This window comes from Protomyctophum bolini, assembly GCF_963924005.1.
Source record: "Protomyctophum bolini genome assembly, chromosome: 20".
NCBI classification, from domain to species: domain Eukaryota; kingdom Metazoa; phylum Chordata; class Actinopteri; order Myctophiformes; family Myctophidae; genus Protomyctophum; species Protomyctophum bolini.
Genome location: NC_137881.1, coordinates 21601772 through 21620554, shown reverse-complemented (window position 1 = coordinate 21620554; position 18783 = coordinate 21601772). Strand labels below are relative to the sequence as shown.

General features: G+C 44.0%; 1 protein-coding gene across 2 annotated transcripts in view; it reads right to left on the bottom strand.

The window, feature by feature from the left end:
- LOC308334971 (ephrin type-B receptor 4b-like) overlaps positions 1-15512 on the bottom strand; it is a 28591-nt gene extending 13079 nt beyond the window's left edge. For both annotated transcript variants that reach the window (XR_013965945.1, XM_080791878.1), the window contains exons 1-6: positions 14323-15512; positions 5474-5544; positions 4925-5067; positions 3637-3769; positions 2431-2661; positions 1807-1969 (exon numbers count right to left, since the gene is read on the bottom strand). Coding sequence is in view for 1 of the 2 variants with exons in the window: in XM_080791878.1 (XP_080648004.1) it covers positions 1807-1969; positions 2431-2661; positions 3637-3769; positions 4925-5067; positions 5474-5544; positions 14323-14395 (814 nt within the window). In the remaining variant the exon portion in view is untranslated. The remainder of the gene's footprint in view (positions 1-1806; positions 1970-2430; positions 2662-3636; positions 3770-4924; positions 5068-5473; positions 5545-14322) is intronic.
- Between the last annotated feature and the right edge of the window lie 3271 nt (positions 15513-18783).

The window sequence follows — 18783 nt, the reverse complement described above, 5'->3', positions numbered from 1 at the left end:
TGGCCAATCAGAATGCCTGTTGCCACAAATTTACGTCATATTTGGCGTACATTTGACCAAATTTCTCCTTTCATTGTCGAAGGCAAATATGAGACGTGTGGGGACAAGATGACGTAAATGTTCCCTTCATTGTCAATGGCATTTAATGTTTGTGTTGCGGACATTTTGTGGTAACAAAAGCTGTATATAGGAGGGGCTAGCTCTTATCATCATACATCACATCATCCTCACATTCCGGCCAATCACAATTGTCGTCTTCCGCTCTCACTTTTTATCCTCAATATCTACTTTGCTCATCAGCCAATCAAAAATCCCTAAAATTCACACAAACACACAAAGCTGTGCATAGGAGGGGCTAGCGCCTCATAAAGGAGGGATGAATAAAATGAAAGGAGGGATGAATAAAAGAGGAGTGCCTTTCAGACCGACAGACAGGAGTCAGGAGAACTGAACAGGAAGTGACCTCGGCTTCCACAGGAAGTGGAAACCAGCGTCACGCTGTCACCACGAAGCAACGCCTGCCATCACGCCTGCCAACACGCACACACACGCCTGTGTGTGTGCGTGCATACGCATGCATGCGTGTGTGTGTGTGTGTGTATGTGTGCGCGTGCACAACCCTAGACAATGTTAGACAATGTTAGATTTAGCTGTGTTGTTCTTGCTTACTGTAAATCGCTCTGGATTAAGAGCATCTGATAAATGCCTACATGGCAAACTGTGCGCGTGTACAAATGGTAGAAACACACAGTAGAAACACAATACAGTTCAGGGTTAGACGACATTAGTACTGTCCTGACTCTAACAGAGTGTGCGTGTGTGTGTGTGTGTGTGTGTGTGTGTGTGTGTGTGTGTGTGTGTGTGTGTGTGTGTGTGAAATGTGTTGGCTGACCCCACAGTGACCTCACCACACTCCGCTTGCCAGGGTGCTTAGCGGCACAACTTGACCTCTGACCTTTACACTCTAACATACATTCTCTCTCTCTCTCTCTGTCTCTCTATGGCTCTCTGTCTCCAGTAGACTTGCTCATCGCTAAATTCGCTATGACAACACTTCCTGGTTCCAGTCAGTTGACCTTTGAACTATCAAAGAATAACAGGAAGCTCCACCTCGGACACACACACACACACACACACTTTGTGTGTGCCTGGCTGCCTGGCTGGCTGCATGTGTCTGAGCACGAAAATAGCATTTGGTAGGGGAGTAATCCATTTGCACCCCTAATAAAAAGGCTCTGTTTTCCCAGGCCTACTAGTAAATAACTCTGATATCTTCTCAAGAGATCTCACCGTGAGCAAGTTACCACAGATTGCATTGTATAGTAAAACAGCTGTCCCACTCCCAACTTAGCTTCTGAATAGATCTCCAGGCTGTCTGTAAAACTGACTGATATGTCCATAATGTCCATATCAGATTCATCAGTTGGTTTTCAAAACCAAGTGTCACTGTTGTGCAGCCTAACACACGTACATACTAACTGTATATGTGATGATTTCAGGTGTATCAGTACAGTACAGGGCCCCCCTGGGGCCCCCCACACGGTAAGTATGTCATTTCTCAAACATTTCGGACGTGGGGCGGCTCGGCGGAACCGTGCCGGCACCCTGGGCGCGTTCCTGTTGGTCTGGAAGTTCCGGGGACTTAAATTAAACCAAATGGAAACGTAAGGGTCCATTTGGTTTCATTGAATTCTCTCAAGGGTTAAATTATTACCCCACTGCACTCCCTGCGGGGGTATGGATTGAAGTGGGTGGGGCGAACTGTAGAGAGACTTGGTGCAGATAGATTATTATTATTATTATTACCTCTGCATCGCAGGTCACTCTCCGAGGCTTCGTAACCGGGCCGACAGGAACAGGAAGTGGACGGATGCCCCACCCACTGGCCGTCCTCGCCGCAAAGCATGCTGGGAGGTGTGGCCTGCTCGCCGGGGGGCGTGACAGCATTCTCCACGCACACGCCCTGAGCCTGAACGAACGAACGCACGCACACACACACACACGCACACACACACACACGAACACGCAGTTAGGATGTGTGAAAGAAGTCTAACAGTAGAATATATAAACATAGAACGCAAGTTAAGAACGTAATATCGTCTTTAACAGTACAATATCTGTACAATGAAATTAAGCGTTTACAGTACACTATGGAGTGCTATGACTACACAAAATTCAAACTCAATTACATAAGTTGAGCCTTTGCATACGTCTGTAAGGCCGTTGAGGCAAGTGCTACGGGCTAAAATGGAGTCTGAAGAGGTGGGACTACGGCGGAAAATCTAGATTACATTTAGGGGGTAATAACTAATCATATGGAATATGAAATAACTAATAATTTGTAATAATCCTACCTGTGTGATCAGGGACAGTGGAACAGTTCTAGATATTGAATAATATTTAATATTAAATCATATTTAATAATCCTACCTGCGTGACCAGGGAATGGGGAACAGTCTCAGGGAAGCTAGCGAAGGCTCTGGTCATTTGGGGACACTTCTTGTAGTACACGCGTATGGCCAGCAGGGCCATGCAGACGCCCTGGCCCTGGAAGGCCAGATAGAACCCTCTGTTCTTCAGAGATCCTAAACGGAAGGTCTTCACGTTGGACCTCCTCTCTCCTCCTCTACGAAGGAGGTGGTCTGCTGCTACCGTATCCACCTGGAAATATAGTAGAAAAAATATATATACATATATACATATATATACTACAAATTAGGGGTGCCCGATTATGAAATTATGACCGATATCCGATTATTTGCAGGGTCATATCTGCCGATACCGATTCTGACCGATTCCAATATTATACAGAGGACCACAATGGAAACAAGCCTATAGGCCCTATAGGGGCCTAGGCCGATATGGTCAATTCCGATTATGCTACCGATTAATCGTGCATCGCTACTACAAATACATTATTAGTTATGATATGTCGTAAGTTGATCTGGCCTCTATCATTTATCCAGGGACGTCCGTCTTAGTGGGCAGAATTTATGTTGGTTGAAATCGTCTTTGTATATGTTGGTTGAGAGAAATCATAGGTGATATTCTGGGCCAGAAGTGACTAGTCTTGGTTTGGCCCCAAATCGAGATGTCACTAATTGGTCCAGGTCCTGACCCGTGCTTGCTGGCTAGGAGCATGCTGACTCAGTAAAACGCAGTGACGCCCCCGGTCACTGCGTTTTACTGACTTTTATAGTTTTACTGAGGTTAGGGGTTTTGTAGAGAATTCAACCTCAGGAACCGGTATACTTGCAAGGAGACCGCAGGAACATGGCCGCCAAGCATGCAACACAATATAAGGTGTTGCCAGGAACAATCCCCCAGGGGGAGGAAAGTTGGGTTAGGTTTAGGTATAGGTTTACTGAGGTTATAGGTTTAGGGGTAGGTTTAGGCTGTCAATCACCGCGACTGGCCAATCACAGCGCACCTTTTAATCAAACCCGCTGAAGATTCCATGCTCGCCTCCCCCAGAGTTAGTGTTGAAGTGTCTTTGAGCAAGCCTCTGAACCCCCAATTGCTCCCGATGAGCAGGTTGGTGCCTTGCATGGTTTCCTCCGCTCTCGGTGTGTGAATATGTGTCTGTGTGTCTGTGTGCGTGTGCGAGTGTGTGCATGCGTGCGTGCGTGCACGTACCTTGCTATAAGGGTTCTCCATCCAGGCTGGGTGATTGGGCGTGGCCTCGTCTTTGTCGGACGAATAGAAATAAAGGTTAAACGTTTCTTTACAATGACGAGAATTTAACCCCGAACACTCCATCATGGTGAACCTGAAACAATACAATTAATACAATACAATTAAAACAATACTATTAAAACAATACAATAGAATCTAAACCGATGTGACATTTCTGGCCGATGCCGATAAGGTACAGGTCGATTTTGGAAATGTTTACCCCTGGGGAAAATGTATGTACGCTGGTATAAAATGCCATGACCCTCCATCTGACTGGGAATAATCAAAGACCTACTACGTACCCCATGTGATGAATGAAAAAAGATTAACCCTCTCTAGAGGTTTTTCAATCACCATTGTTTGCTTTCTCTCTCTCTCTCTCTCTCTCTGAGGGAGATTTGACTGGGTCGCTCACACTCGCAGTGTGTTGATTGCTTGTAGGGATGTCCCGATACACTTTTTTCGTTCCCGATCCGATCCTGATACCACAATTTCTTTGTTAGCCAATACCGATACCGAATACCATTACCGAGACCAGTGTTGTGATCTTGTGTTGATTATACTAGCCATCTAGCTATATATCTGGTGTTGTGTTGATAGCAGACTCCTCACTCAAATGTGCACTTGCAGTTTGGGCAACTCCAAAGCAAACTCCTGCCATAGTGTCAACCCTGTGTCGGATCGGTGGTTAGACTGGCATATTTGCCGATACCGATATGAACCGATATGACAAATAAGGGCCGATACCGATACAGTATCAGGACATCTCTAATTGCTTGTTAACAACCATCATTGTCTCATTGATTGACTATTGACTATTTTATCAATTCAAATTTGTATGACCATCCATTGGACTCAAAGTAAAATTAGCTGACATTCCCTTGGACTGAGATTAGAAAGGCATAACCCTATCCTATTTTCCTCCAGGGGTACACTTTAAAAAAAATCGACCTGTCCCTAACCGACATCAACAGTGCTGTTAGCGATATTTACTGATGTGGAATATCTTATAACATCATATTTAATATTGTTATAAATATAATGTAATATCTGTGTAAAATCATATTGAATAGCTAGCCACTACAGGTCGTTGAATAATGAAGTGAAACTAAATGAAAATTGTCAGGCTACAATTCCAGAGAAAATAGAATTTAAACAATAGAATTCAAACAATAGAATTCAAACAATAGAAATGGACCAAATAGACAGAGTTCAAAGCAAGCTGTCAATCAAAGGTAAATGAACCAACCGGATCTCTACGTAGAGGACGGAGGCGGAGCTACGAGGGATCCAGCCCGTTCTCAGCCAATAGGACGCAGCGCTGTCCGGAGAGCATAGCTGATAGGTCCGTACGCTGTTGGCCTCGTCGTCCAATCCGCTCATCTCCTCCCACTGACAGACGGACAGCAGACAGACAGACAATCAGACATGTGAGTTCAACAGTCCATACACAGTTGGGTGTTTTTTCAGCTGAATGCCGAAAATATCAGATCTATAAGCTCACAAATCAGAAATCACACTTTATAATATAATTTCATACCTGCAGTGTGACACTGTGAGCTTGTAGATCTGCTATTTACGGAACATTAACCGACCTGTCTTTTAGTTCTACTGGATCTCTTCTCCACCAATCATCCCTTTTTATTTTTGTTGACAAAATTGTCAATCTTAGTTTTAGTCACGGTTGAGTCATTTTTTCATTTTGTTTTTGCCAGTGAATACATTTTAGTCAACGAAATGAGCTCTGGAATGATGTCAGTTTGTAGTTCAATAAATGAGTGAGTGCATGCGTGCATACCTGTGGGTCTTCAGCAGGATAGCTTGTCCATCGTAGGTCTGATGTTTCTAGTTTGGTGTTCATCACCACCTCTGATAGAGAGACATAGAGAGACAGAGGGTGAGTTTGAACCAACCCAAAGATCAATACAAATCGCTTTACACGAGGGCACACACACACATCAAATCAAATCAAATCAAATGTATAGAGCACCTTTACAAAGACCAGAAGGTCAACCAAAGTGCTGTACACAATCATATAACAAGCATACAATCAACACAAACAGTATAGTAAAACAACATTGAAGCAACACAAGTAAGCAAGACAGGTTAATTAGGTCAAACAACATTGAATGCCAGGGAGAAAAGATGTGTTTTAAGCAAAGACTTAAAAGCCTCTAAGGAGCGGGCAGACTTAATGTGCAGGGGCAAACAGTTCCAGAGTTTGGGGCCGGCCACTGAAAAAGCACGGTCGCCTCTGGACCTGTAATTAGAATTTACGGTCAGGAGCCGCTGGTCAGCTGACCTCAGGGCCCTGGCTGGGGAGTATGGGTCCATGAGGACCGATAAATACAGGGGGGCCAAACCATTTAGGGCTAAACTTAAGATTGTTTTCAAACATCACACCCAGATTTGGGGTGTGATGTTTAGCACTGAGGGGTCCTAAGGTGGCAGGGGAAGGGGCTGACTGTTGACCCAAAATAATGACCTCAGTCTTACTCTCGTTGAGGGTGAGAAAATTACACACACACATGCACGCACGCGCACACACTCACACACACACACACGCACAGACGCCAACACAGCTGCAGAAGCTGTCACCAGGGCCACCTGTGTGTGTGTGTGTGTGTGTGTGTGTGTGTGTGTGTAATTTTCTCACCCTCAACGAGAGTAAGACTGAGGTCATTATTTTGGGTCAACAAGGTAAAGTAAACATCTCTTTGTTAAGTGACACTGCTCCTGTGCCTCGAGACATGAGACTAACATGGGACTGTATATAGAGCGCCAAAGTCCTGACGTCACTCATCCCCTGGTTCCAAAGGGTTCGCTCATCCCCTGGTTCCAAAGGGTTCGCTCATCCCCTGGTTCCAAAGGGTTCGCTCATCCCCTGGTTCCAAAGGGTTCGCTCATCCCCTGGTTCCAAAGGGTTCGCTCATCCCCTGGTTCCAAAGGATTCGCTCATCCCCTGGTTCCAATAACCATCGGTCATCTTAAAATCGCCTCATATAAGAATTGTCGGGGAGGTGTCTCTGTATCGTTTACGACGGTCAGTCAGTCATATTTGATACAGTCTGTTTCTATCAGCGTTTTCTCGCAGTCAGATGATTCTTCATATCCATATGAGTGTAACCACCGGGAAGTACGGGGAAGTACGGGAAGTATGATTTGTTTATTTTTCAAACACAGTTCTTCCCTATGGGGATTATAATATATACGCAAACCCTAACCCGTGGATTTAGCACCCTCTAGCGATATTGACGTCAGACTTTCGGTGCTCAATTTGCGAGCTCCCTACTGGGGGGCGGGGGAGGCGGCCGTGAATAAGCCGAAATAAGTTACCACATAAAACCAACCAAAAAACAACAAATAAACACACAAAACCGCACGTGCATGTGCGCTCCGGCACCTTGATTACTAATTAAGCACTGCTGATGTAGGAATAGAATGCTCTTAATAATATGACATAATTTCTGTCTATACTCTCTCTGTATTCTCATTGGTTCAGAAAGCTTGCCTACCAGTGACATCATCATTTCTGTCTACTCTCTCTGTGTCTCATTGGTTCAGAAACCTTGCCTACCAGTGACATCATCGATGGGGAAAATACTAATGTACTGAAGGATGCAATGATGGAAGTTAAGCATGTTGGAGAGAGAGAGAGAGAGAGCGAGAGTGAGAGAGAGATTCCTCATGGGTCCTAACCACAAAATATTTTCCAAGCTTCCAAAGAAATAGCAATGCTGTTTAGTGTTAGACACACACGTGCGCACGCACACACACACCCAGTGCCGCCGCTATAGGCTTATGCGTCACACAGTACGCACAAACATATCATGCATAGGACAACCAAATGGTCAGCAGCAGCTCTGCACACACACAGCTGCTGATTCTGAAGCTGATTAGTAACGTGTGTGGGATGGGTGGGGTGATCCGACAGGGGTTTAAAAAATGTGCGTCCTATAAACCTTTTCTACCTCTCTCTCTCACACACACACACACACACACACACACACACACACACACACACACACACACACACACACACACATACACAGAGCGGGTGTCTTGTGTAAACATCCCACCAATTTCCGTATCCTGATCATAAACGCTTATCACTGTTTATAGTGTGTGTGTGTGTGTGTGTGTGTGTGTGTGTGTGTGTGTGTGTGTGTGTGCATGCGTGCGTGCGTGCGCACGTGTGTGTTCCATTCTTTCCAACATAAACTAAAGTTACGTTTAATAAACTTTCATAATTCTGACAAACATCGTTTACTGTGTGTCGCTTTGGGTGGAGAGGAATGCACTCTGCAGTCCCAACCAGGGATGGCTAGGATACAATTAAGCAATAAACCACGAGAGGTCTCTGGTTACCGGGTATTTTACAATGGCTGGGGGCGTAGGCAGACCTGAGGCGCAGCCGAGGGTCTTCTACCCTCCCAGCCATTGTAAAATACCCGGTAAGCTGGGGCCTCGAGTGGCTTAAGCCACACATTCAAAGTCGTATGAGCCGGGAGGTGCTTAGACGCCCGCACAGCATGGGTTTGTAAGGAAATCAAGCGCTCGCCTTCCCCAGTACAGCTACGGAGATGCGGAATCAGCTGCGAATGATATAAAGAAAGTGATTGAAGGTGTGGGTTATCGGTGTAATTTAAACTGGTCACGTGACGGTAACCAACCAATCAGAGTCATGTATTGGGACTAACCGTTTTAGAATTTACAATTTAGGCATTCATCAGACACTCTTAATCCAGCGTGATTTACAGTAAGTCTGGGATGCCCTCTCCAGACCAATGGAGCATTTAAAGAAATGCAATTCGAACGCAGTATTCAGGGGTTCCTAAAGTATTCCCAAACTCTCCTGAACTCGAACGCAGCATTTTGCATTGAGAGAATTTGTCCTGTGTGTAGAAATCCATGTCGTACGACTTCAGTAGCAAAAGAGTGCGGGTCGTGCCGTGAAAATAGCAGATCTACAAGCTCTCAACACGTCGCAACGTATTGTGGGCTTGTAGATCTGCTATTTTCGGTAATTTCAGTCAGACAGACAGACAGACCACTTGGTCTTCAACCAGACAAACTTTTCCCCCCTTCTCCGCTCCCTCCATTGGCTCCCAGTTGCTGCCCGCACAGAGTAAAAAAGTCTGATGCTAGCATTCAAAGCAACCAAAGGTATGGCACCCCCAACACCCATATCTTCATATCACTCAGATCAGCCAACCCAGGGAAGCTGGCAGAACCTTCACGAAAACAGCCGGGACAGTGCTCCACACGTCCCAGACTCTTCTCCCTTCTCTAAAACACCCTGGACAACACTCCACACGTCCCAGACTCTTCTCCCTTCTCTAAAACACCCTGGACAACGCTCCACACGTCCCAGACTCTTCTCCCTTCTCTAAAACACCCTAGACAACACTCCACATGTCCTGGACCTAGACTCTTCTCCCTTAAAACACCCTGGAGAACACTCCACACGTCCTAGATTCTTCTACCTTCTGGCTCCAAAAGTATGGAATGCACTTCCCATTGCAATCAGAACTGCAGACTCACTCCCAATCTTCCACCGTAGTCTGAAAACATCTTCAGACTCCATCTTAGCCCGTATAACTTTCCCTAGCCTTGATGACATTACATGAGTATGCAAAGGCTCAACTTATGTAACTAATAGACAGCATTTTATGTAGACATAGCACTCTATTCATAGTTGTATGTATGTATGTATTTGATGTATTGATGTAAATCTTAAATTAACACACAGGCAGGCAGGACAGACAGGCAGGACAGACAGACAGACAGACAGACAGACAGACAGACAGACAGACAGACAGAAACAGGCAGAAAGAGAATCATCCCTCCTTCTTTCCGAGGACAGCGGAAGACACGATGATTGTTCCATTGTTGTACTCTATTCTATTCATAGTGTGTGTGTGTGTGTGTGTGTGTGTGTGTGTGTGTGTGTGTGTGTGTGTGTGTGTGTGTGTGTGTGTGTGTGTGTGTGTGTAATGTATGACTGTGATCTGCTGGTTCCTCTCAACAGAACTTCTAATTAACGTAAAGCCCCCAAAACCACGCACACACACACACACACACACACACACACACACACACACACACACACACACACACACACACACACACACAGACACTGTTGTGAGGCAATAGTGTAAGTGTTATCAGCGAATGTTGTCATGTAAACACAACCACACTGACTCATAACACGCACAAACACACACCACGCAAACATACACACACACACACACACACACACACACACACACACACACACACACACACACACAGTCTAAACGGCGCCAAAGCCTGCTCCGGCTATCTCAATTACAACTACATAATAAAATACATGAACGTAATAATTATCATAATCAATGAAATAATTGAAATACAGTTTTGTAGTTTGAACCATAATGCTCTGAAGGTCCTAAACTCCCTAACCCTAATACCAGTGGTGGATAAAGTACTCAATTGTTTTACTTAAGTAAAAGTATCAATGCTGCAATCTAGTAAAAGTATAGGGTGCCAGATCAAAAATCCCCTGACATTTTAGAGAGGGCTCAGAGGGTTCTGATTACCACCAAACATAGACGGATGCAATTTAACATTTTTCATTACTTACTTTACCCCGCTCAGGTTACACATAAGATTGATAGGAGTATTTCCCCGGACGTGCCAAAGATGTAAGATAACAGAAGGCTGCCTATTACATATGTTATGGAGCTGCCCACTTCTGGTTGATTACTGGAAGTTCATCATGTCCACATGTCTCTGATATCATAGCACATGATCCAAGAATTTGGTTACTGGGTGACGTTAAACTGATCAACACAAATTACAAATTACAAAGAGTATTTTGTGTTACTCGCCAGTACTGCTGCGAAGAAAATCATTTTGGTTAACTGGAAATCTGAAAACTCAACTTCACAAAGACACTGGCTGAATGAGCTTTCATCATACTGTACTCCTGAAGAGATACTGTACAATGTAAGGAGAAAGCCTGCTACTTATGAAAAGATTAAGGGTGGGTTCTTTGAGGTTCTACCTTCAATATCTCCTCTGGGTTGATTTTTCTATTTAATTATTTTCTTTCCGAGTTGATGTTGTCAAGTGGTGTTATGGACAATACAGAGTAATGAAATCTGTGTAGTTTACCTTTCTGGGGTTGGGGGGGGTCCCTTTTTTCCAGTTTTGTTTTCGTTTTTTAGTTTGTCATGATTCTGTAATTCTGTGTTTTGAATGATGATGTTTGCATTATCATTAAAAATATATAAAAAAGAATGACCTGACATGTGTCTACATAACTTGATATCTAAACTACATTCTCTCCCTCAATTCAATTCAAAGGAGCTTTATTGGCTTGAGAAAACATTTAGATTGCCAGCAAAGCAAAAAGTGGAACAAATAACAATAGTACTATATCAAAACAAAAAGTATGTACAATTAAAAGTCAGAATCTCCAATATATCAATTTCTATGTACCGAGATCACGCAATGCAGGAATACACACAATGATTAGTCTTTAGGGTGATTGTGTTCCATTTGATATCCTTCTCCTATCACAGCAGCTCACGAATCATGCTGCTGTGTTTGCACATTGTTGTACTTCGCCCAGCAGATATGTTGAATTTGTACATAGTTGTACTTCACCCAACAGATATGGGAGTTTGTTTTGTCATTGGTCCATGTTTTCAAACTCTCCTTGGGTGATTGTAATCCGTGGACAGATCGTTAGGAAATGTCTATGAATTGATTGCATGGGGCCTAAATGTTTTTTTGGTGCTATCCCTTTTGGAATAAGTGTTTGACTAGTGTACTCTGTTTATTTATGACTAATGAACTATTCAATCAATCAATCAATCAATGTAGCTCAGTTTTAGCCTCGTGTAGCGATACTAATATCACTATATAGTCTCGTCCCTCTCAGCATTAGATTCCCATATTTGCATACTGGGCCCTGGTTGGATACCTGGGATACTGGGCCCTAGCCTGGTTCCAGACGAATCTGGTTGGCTTGTCACCACTTCGGCCGCAAAGTCCTCCCACAATTTAAAGGGGCCAGACTCAATCTGCCTAGGGCTAATCTGTTATTACATTTGAGCTGGTCGGTAACAAGTCGTGACTCGTGAGGGCACACTTCTTGCGTAGTTCAGTTCAGCAAAACAAACGTGACGCACCATGCAGAAGTGCTGCCTATATATCCGCGGCCAGCGATACGCCACTGACCGACACTACCCCTTCGTTTTGAATCCAGCTCCGATACGTCACAGACCGCGGTGGCTCAGGGGTAGAGTGGCTGCATGGTAACCGCAAGGTTGTCAGTTCGAACCCGGGCTCCCCCAGAGTAAGTGTCCTTGAGAAAGACACTGAACCCCTAATTGCTCCTGATGTGCTAGTTGGTGCCTTGCATGGTTTCCGCCGCCATCGGTGTATGAATGTGTGTCTGTGTGAAATGAATGAGTGAATGTAATGCACAATATATGTAAAGCCCCTTGGATGAAGTGCAAGGCGCTATATAAATGCACCATTTACACCTGTGTTTTCAACCGAGCGCCGTGGTTTGCTACCTGTACATGATGTGCTGGCCTGAGAATATACACGGAGCAGTGGACACACCACATTCACAGAGATACAAAGATATACATCACTGTCTGCCCTCGTTCAAAATGACACGTGATTAATCACGGAGAAACCACAACAACACGGACGGAGTGGCGTTAGATGCGAGCACACTCTAGTAGTCTAAGGGTGCGTTCGGAAATGCGCACTCGCCTATTAGTTTGTATTGGCAGTGCGCTAATTAATAGGGTTACCCTGACCCTATAATCTGCCTATATCCGAACGCACCCTTAAATTGCATTCTCTCTCTCTCTCACACACACACAATGCTGATTCAAACAAACATCAAATATGTTATTAACTGTGACTACCAAGCACTTACTGCACGTGTGTGTGTGTGTGTGTGTGTGTGTGTGTGTGTGTGTGTGTGTGTGTGTGTGTGTGTGTTAAAGTCTATCTTCCTGTCGATAATCCCACCCCAAACCAAGATCCTGTAATCGTGTGTGTACTTTGGTACTTCCTCCACCAAAGACAAAACCAAAATTTTCCACACTCGTACACACAAACAAACACACACAGTCAGACACACACGCTTGCGCGCACACACACACACACACACACACACACACACACCTCCGGTATCCAACAATGACACAGTGTAATGTAATAATAATAATAATAATAATAATAATGATTATTGTTATGATAAATGAAACACTGTTATTATCAGATGCTCAGATACCAAACTGTCTGTAATTATTATTCAGTGTAGAAGCAGGTACAGTGGTGGGAAAAGTACTCAAATGTTTTGCAGAATTCAAAAGGTACTTGATTACAAGTATACACATATTGGCATCAAAATGTACTTACAGTACCAAAAGTAAAAGTACTCATTGTGCAGAATGTCCCAATTAAGGTTTTCAAATGTATAAAAAACGTTTTGAAAATAGCAGATCTACAAGCTCACAATGCGTTATGATGGGTCAGTAAATTTAGATCACATTTAGGACAGAGAGCTGACACCACATTCCTTTTTCTACTAGTGAAGCTTATGGTAGAGCCTGTTCATTCATTACATTTATATCGATATCGATATCTATCGATAGGCCAGGCGTTGCTGGCAGGTAAATAAAACACTAAGGGTTGCCCACCTGCCCCTGGCAGGTAAATAAAACACTAAGGGTTGCCCACCTGCCCCTGGCAGGTAAATAAAACACTAAGGGTTGCCCACCTGCCCCTGGCAGGTAAATAAAACACTAAGGGTTGCCCACCTGCCCCTGGCAGGTAAATAAAACACTAAGGGTTGCCCACCTGCCCCTGGCAGGTAAATAAAACACTAAGGGTTGCCCACCTGCCCCTGGCAAGTAAATAAAACACTAAGGGTTGCCCACCTGCCCCTGGCAAGTAAATAAAACACTAAGGGTTGCCCACCTGCCCCTGGCAAGTAAATAAAACACTAAGGGTTGCCCACCTGCCCCTGTCAGGTAAATAAAACACTAAGGGTTGCCCACCTGCCCCTGGCAAGTAAATAAAACACTAAGGGTTGCCCACCTGCCCCTGGCAAGTAAATAAAACACTAAGGGTTGCCCACCTGCCCCTGGCAAGTAAATAAAACACTAAGGGTTGCCCACCTGCCCCTGGCTGCTAAAAAAACACTAAGGGTTGCCCACCTGCCCCCGGCAGGTAAATAAAACACTAAGGGTTGCCCACCTGCCCCCGGCTAAACCTTTTTGAATAGTTAAAATGGCCAGTCTACAGTGTGTGTGTGTGTGTGAGTGCATGTGTGCATGTGTGCAATGTCTGTGTAATGCACAACCTAGGCTATATGTAATGAGCCTTGGATATAAGCGCTATATAAATGCACCATTTACAACACTAAATGATTGCTCTCAAACTATTCGATAAGTTTAGGAAAGAAATAGCAGACATTTTATATTTGGGTTGCTGTCCTTGAGGAGGACCGGGCCCTGGGGGTCCCTGGACCCCACTTTCAGAACCACACTGCCCTAGCATATCTCTCTCTCTCACACACACACACACACACACACACACACACACACACACACACATGCCTGTCTCACTCACCTTCTTCTGCAGAACACCGTGACGTCATCAACAGCGCCGCCACCAGCATCTTCATTATTATCATCATCATCATCGCCAGACTGACGCTTAAACTCCGTTTCCTAGGCAACCACGCCGGGTGTCACCGTCACGCACAAAAAACCACTCCAACCGTGTCCGATATATCGATAGATAACGATAAATTATCAATGTATCGATCCTCGTGTCTGACTGTGGGCGGCGTGCCGTCAGCTGGGCTGCCCCCCCGGCCCCGCGGGTCGCAGCACCACGTGACCCTCTCCACTCATCAGAAGAACTTTAAAAAGTATACTTTTTATTAAAGTTTTTAATCCACTTAAATATATAAAAAATATAAAAGTAATCCACTTAAAATGTCATAAATATATATAAAAAAATATATAAAAAGTAATCGACTTAAAATGTCCTTACAAATGTAAAGATGAAGGTATAATCCCGTTGGAATTTAATTGGAATGGAAAAACAAACAACAAAGTTAATCCGGTTGGAAATGGAATAAAGTTCAAAGTTGTGTAGTTTAGAAAAACAGGTTGTTTTTAATCCACTGTGGAAAAACTATTCTCTCCTTTCTTGTGTATTCTGTCTCTCTTTTGTCTCTTCTGTCTGCCTCTTCCTGCAAAATGTGTATTCTCTCTCTCTGAGTCTCTTTCTCTCTCTACCCCCCCTTATTCTGTCTTTCTCTGCACTCTATTCTCTCTCTATCTATCCCCCCTTTCTTTCTGTATTCTACCTCTTTTTACCTGTCTGTCTGTCCATCTGTCTCTCTCTCCATCTACCCCGTCTGTCAATCTAACTTCAATGTTTCTCACTAACTCTTTCCATCCATAATATTCTCTCTTTTTACCTGTCTCTCTCTCTCTCTCTCTCTTTCTCTCTCTCTCTATCTATCTCTCTCTATAGTAGTCTCTCCATCATCTCCATCGGGTGTTTTAAATCCAGTTTCTTCTCTTTGTCTTTTCTTTTATTATCCTTCTCGTTCTTTTCTTCTCCTCCAGCCAGGAATGTAAACAAAACGTCCCGCGAAAGTTCACTCGTTACTTTGTTTCCGCCAAAAATAAACAACTCGAAAGAAAACAAACGACGAAGACGAGTTTTAAAAACGTCAACAAAACAAAACAAACAAATAAACAGACGAAAACTTTGTCGGAGAAAGGGGAAAAAAAGTCTCTCTCCCTCTCTGTCTCTCTCTCTCTGATTCTGCACGAGACACCCGAGACCAAACCACACCCACGCCCCGCCCCCTGCCGGCCCGGAGGGGCTGCAGTCATTGGCTGGGAACGTCTGTCAATCAAAAAGCTAACTATGGGAGAGCCCAGGGGAGGGGGCGGGGCTGGTGGACAAGAAGAGGGGTCGACAATGGAATTCACGCACACACGCGCGCGCACACACACACACACACACACAAACACACACACACACACACACACACACACACACACACACACACACACACACACACACCAAAGGATGAAAGGAAGAGGATGTACTTAAGTAAAAGTAGTCAATGAAATGCCTAAATTAGGCTATATGTATAAGTAAAAGTATTTAGTAAAAGTACTTAATATTATAAGGAAAAGTAGGCCTACTGTATTGAAAATTTTACTTTAGTAATAAATAGGCTATATAAAGTATACTTAAAAGTCAGTGGTGGAAAGTAACTAAGTACTTACTAAGTACTGTACTTAGGTACAATTTTGAGGTATTTGTACTTTAGTTGAGTATTTCCAATTTACAGTACTTTCACTTCTACTCCATTACATCTCAGAGTCAAAATTTGTACTTTTACTTCACTACAATTATTTGAAAACTTTAGTTACTAGTTTACCTACCATTTGGATGCGTCGCAACGCGACACATTGAGAGCTTACAGATCGCTATTTTCAATAGATTTTCTACACATTTTGAACATGTGGGAAATGGGACATTCTGCAATATGAATACTTTTACTTTAAGTACATTTCGATGCAGATACTTTTGTAAAAAAAAATTACTTGATCATTTTTATCCCACGATTTTGTAACCCATTTTTCACCCCTGTGTCACTTTTGTACTTTTACTCAAGTACATTTTCAATGTGTGCGTGTGCTCGTGCGTGTGTGCGTGCGTGTCATGTATTGTGTATGAGCCTGGGAGAGTCATTGACACCTCAGGTGTTACATTGGTCACTAGACACCTTATAACACCTATCAGCTTTCATCTCTCATACTGAGAGACATAGAGAGAGAGAGAGAGAGAGAGAGAGAGAGAGAGAGAGAGAGAAGGAATTAGGACAGCTATTGATACGACCTTTCATGTTTGTGTGAAACATAGAAAAGAGAGAGAGAGAGAGCGAGAGAGTGTCACTCCATAACAAGCCACTCACACACACACACACACACACACACGCACGCACGCACGCACACACACACACACACACACACACACACACACACACACACACACACACACACACACACACACACACACACACACACACACACACACACACACACAAACACACACACACACACACACACACATACACACGCACACAATGCTGATTCAAATACACATCAAATATGTTATGAACTGTAAGCACTTACTGCACAACAAAACTCTAAAGTGTTGGCCCCTCAGCCAGCTGGTCCTGGAACTCTGTGCACAAACACAAACAGAGCCACCAGATAGAAACCCCACTGGACTAAACCTTAATCATAAAACAGTGAAAGGAAAGCTTCAAAGCTATCTGACACCAGAAGCGTATTGTCCATTGGGCCACTCAGGCACAGGGCAGGCCCAGAGATCTTGGCCAGTCTAGCGCTTCTGAAATACTGGCACGAAAAAACAAGAAAAACAACAAAAGATATACGGTAGCCTATACTTTTGGGAGTAACCTTGCGTCACCACTCAGCAGACTTTCCCCCTCACCTCGGAGTGACATTGGCAGCTCCTGTGTGCATGCCCATTTCTGTTTATAGTCCTTGCCAAGGTGTCTAAAATCACACCAACCACAGCAAGCCGGCGCCGCCTTTGTTTTAAATGGTCCCCCATTAGCACGTTGGCAAAACTGGTTTCACCTATCGCTCCAAGTTGCGCGTCGTCCTCGTAGTTCCACCCCTCGCCCCGCTCGCGATGTCAGTCAACATTTGAATCCACACTACGCGCCTGCTGAGCACCGTGACCGACCCAAAACAAAGAGAAATCACAGACTCAGCGAGCACAGTCTTGCAATCGAGAAAGGCAGTCATAGGCAGACCGAGAAAGGCAGTCATAGGCAGACTATGTATACAGTATGATCACACTGCACACAAAATGAAGTGGAAACTGAGCTACATTTCCTAACCATCTGTCCACTGTATCAAGACATCAGAGACACATTACATTACAATTTATTCCTCAGGCCCAGACAGAGTTGGGCAAGACAGCTTTTTCTGTCAATGGCCCAACTTCATGGAATGAACTCCAAAACTCCTTAAAACGGAGCTCCCTGCCATCCTTCGGTCAGTTCAAAGGAATGCTCCAGAATATTTTTCACCGTGATTGCTCCTGCTTCAATTGATTTGTTTTACTGATGGTTGTTCTGTATAAAGTTCCGTTGTAATTTACCCTGATTTATAATGTTGTTTGATGTATTATCTTGTGACTGTATTTTATGTATTGTAACCTCGGCTGCGTTGAAAATGAGGGCTTGCCCTCAACTCTATTCCGACTTTCCGAGTATAAATAAAGGTGAGAAAGAAAGAAAGAAAAAAAGAAAGAAAGAAAGAAAGAAGGCATTCATCAGCTCTTAATCCAGAGCGATGTACAGTAAGAACACATGGTATCAATACAAAATTAGTCATGAAGGATCATAGGCTAAAGGATCCGTCTAGCATATATGTAGAATGAGACTATAAAGTGCTATCATATTATGTCTACATGAAATGCTATCTAAATTACATAAATTGAGCCTTTGCATACACCTGTAAGGTTGTCGAGGCTAGGGCAAGTGCTACAGTCTAACATGGAGTCTGAAGAGATGAGTTTTCAGACTATGTGGCAGAAGATTGGGAGTGAATCTGCAGTTCTGTCTCTAAAATTCCATTTTAGAGACAGAAGGGAGAAGAGTCTGGGACGTGTGGAGTGTTGTCCAGGGTGTTTTAGAGAAGGGAGAAGAGTGTGGGACGTGTGGAGCGTTGTCCAGGGTGTTTTAGAGAATAAATGGTGCATTTATATAGCGCCTTTATCCAAGGCGCTTTACATAGATTGTGCATTACATTCACCCATTCATACACCGATGGCAGCGGAAACCATGCAAGGCACCAACTAGCACATCGGGAGCAATTAGGGGTTCAGTGTCTTGCTCAAGGACACTTCGACAGTAACTCTGGGGGAGCCCGGGTTCGAACTGGCAACCTTGCGGTTCCCATCCAGGCACTCTACCCCTGAGCCACCACGCCCCGAGAAGGGAGAAGAGTGTGGGAC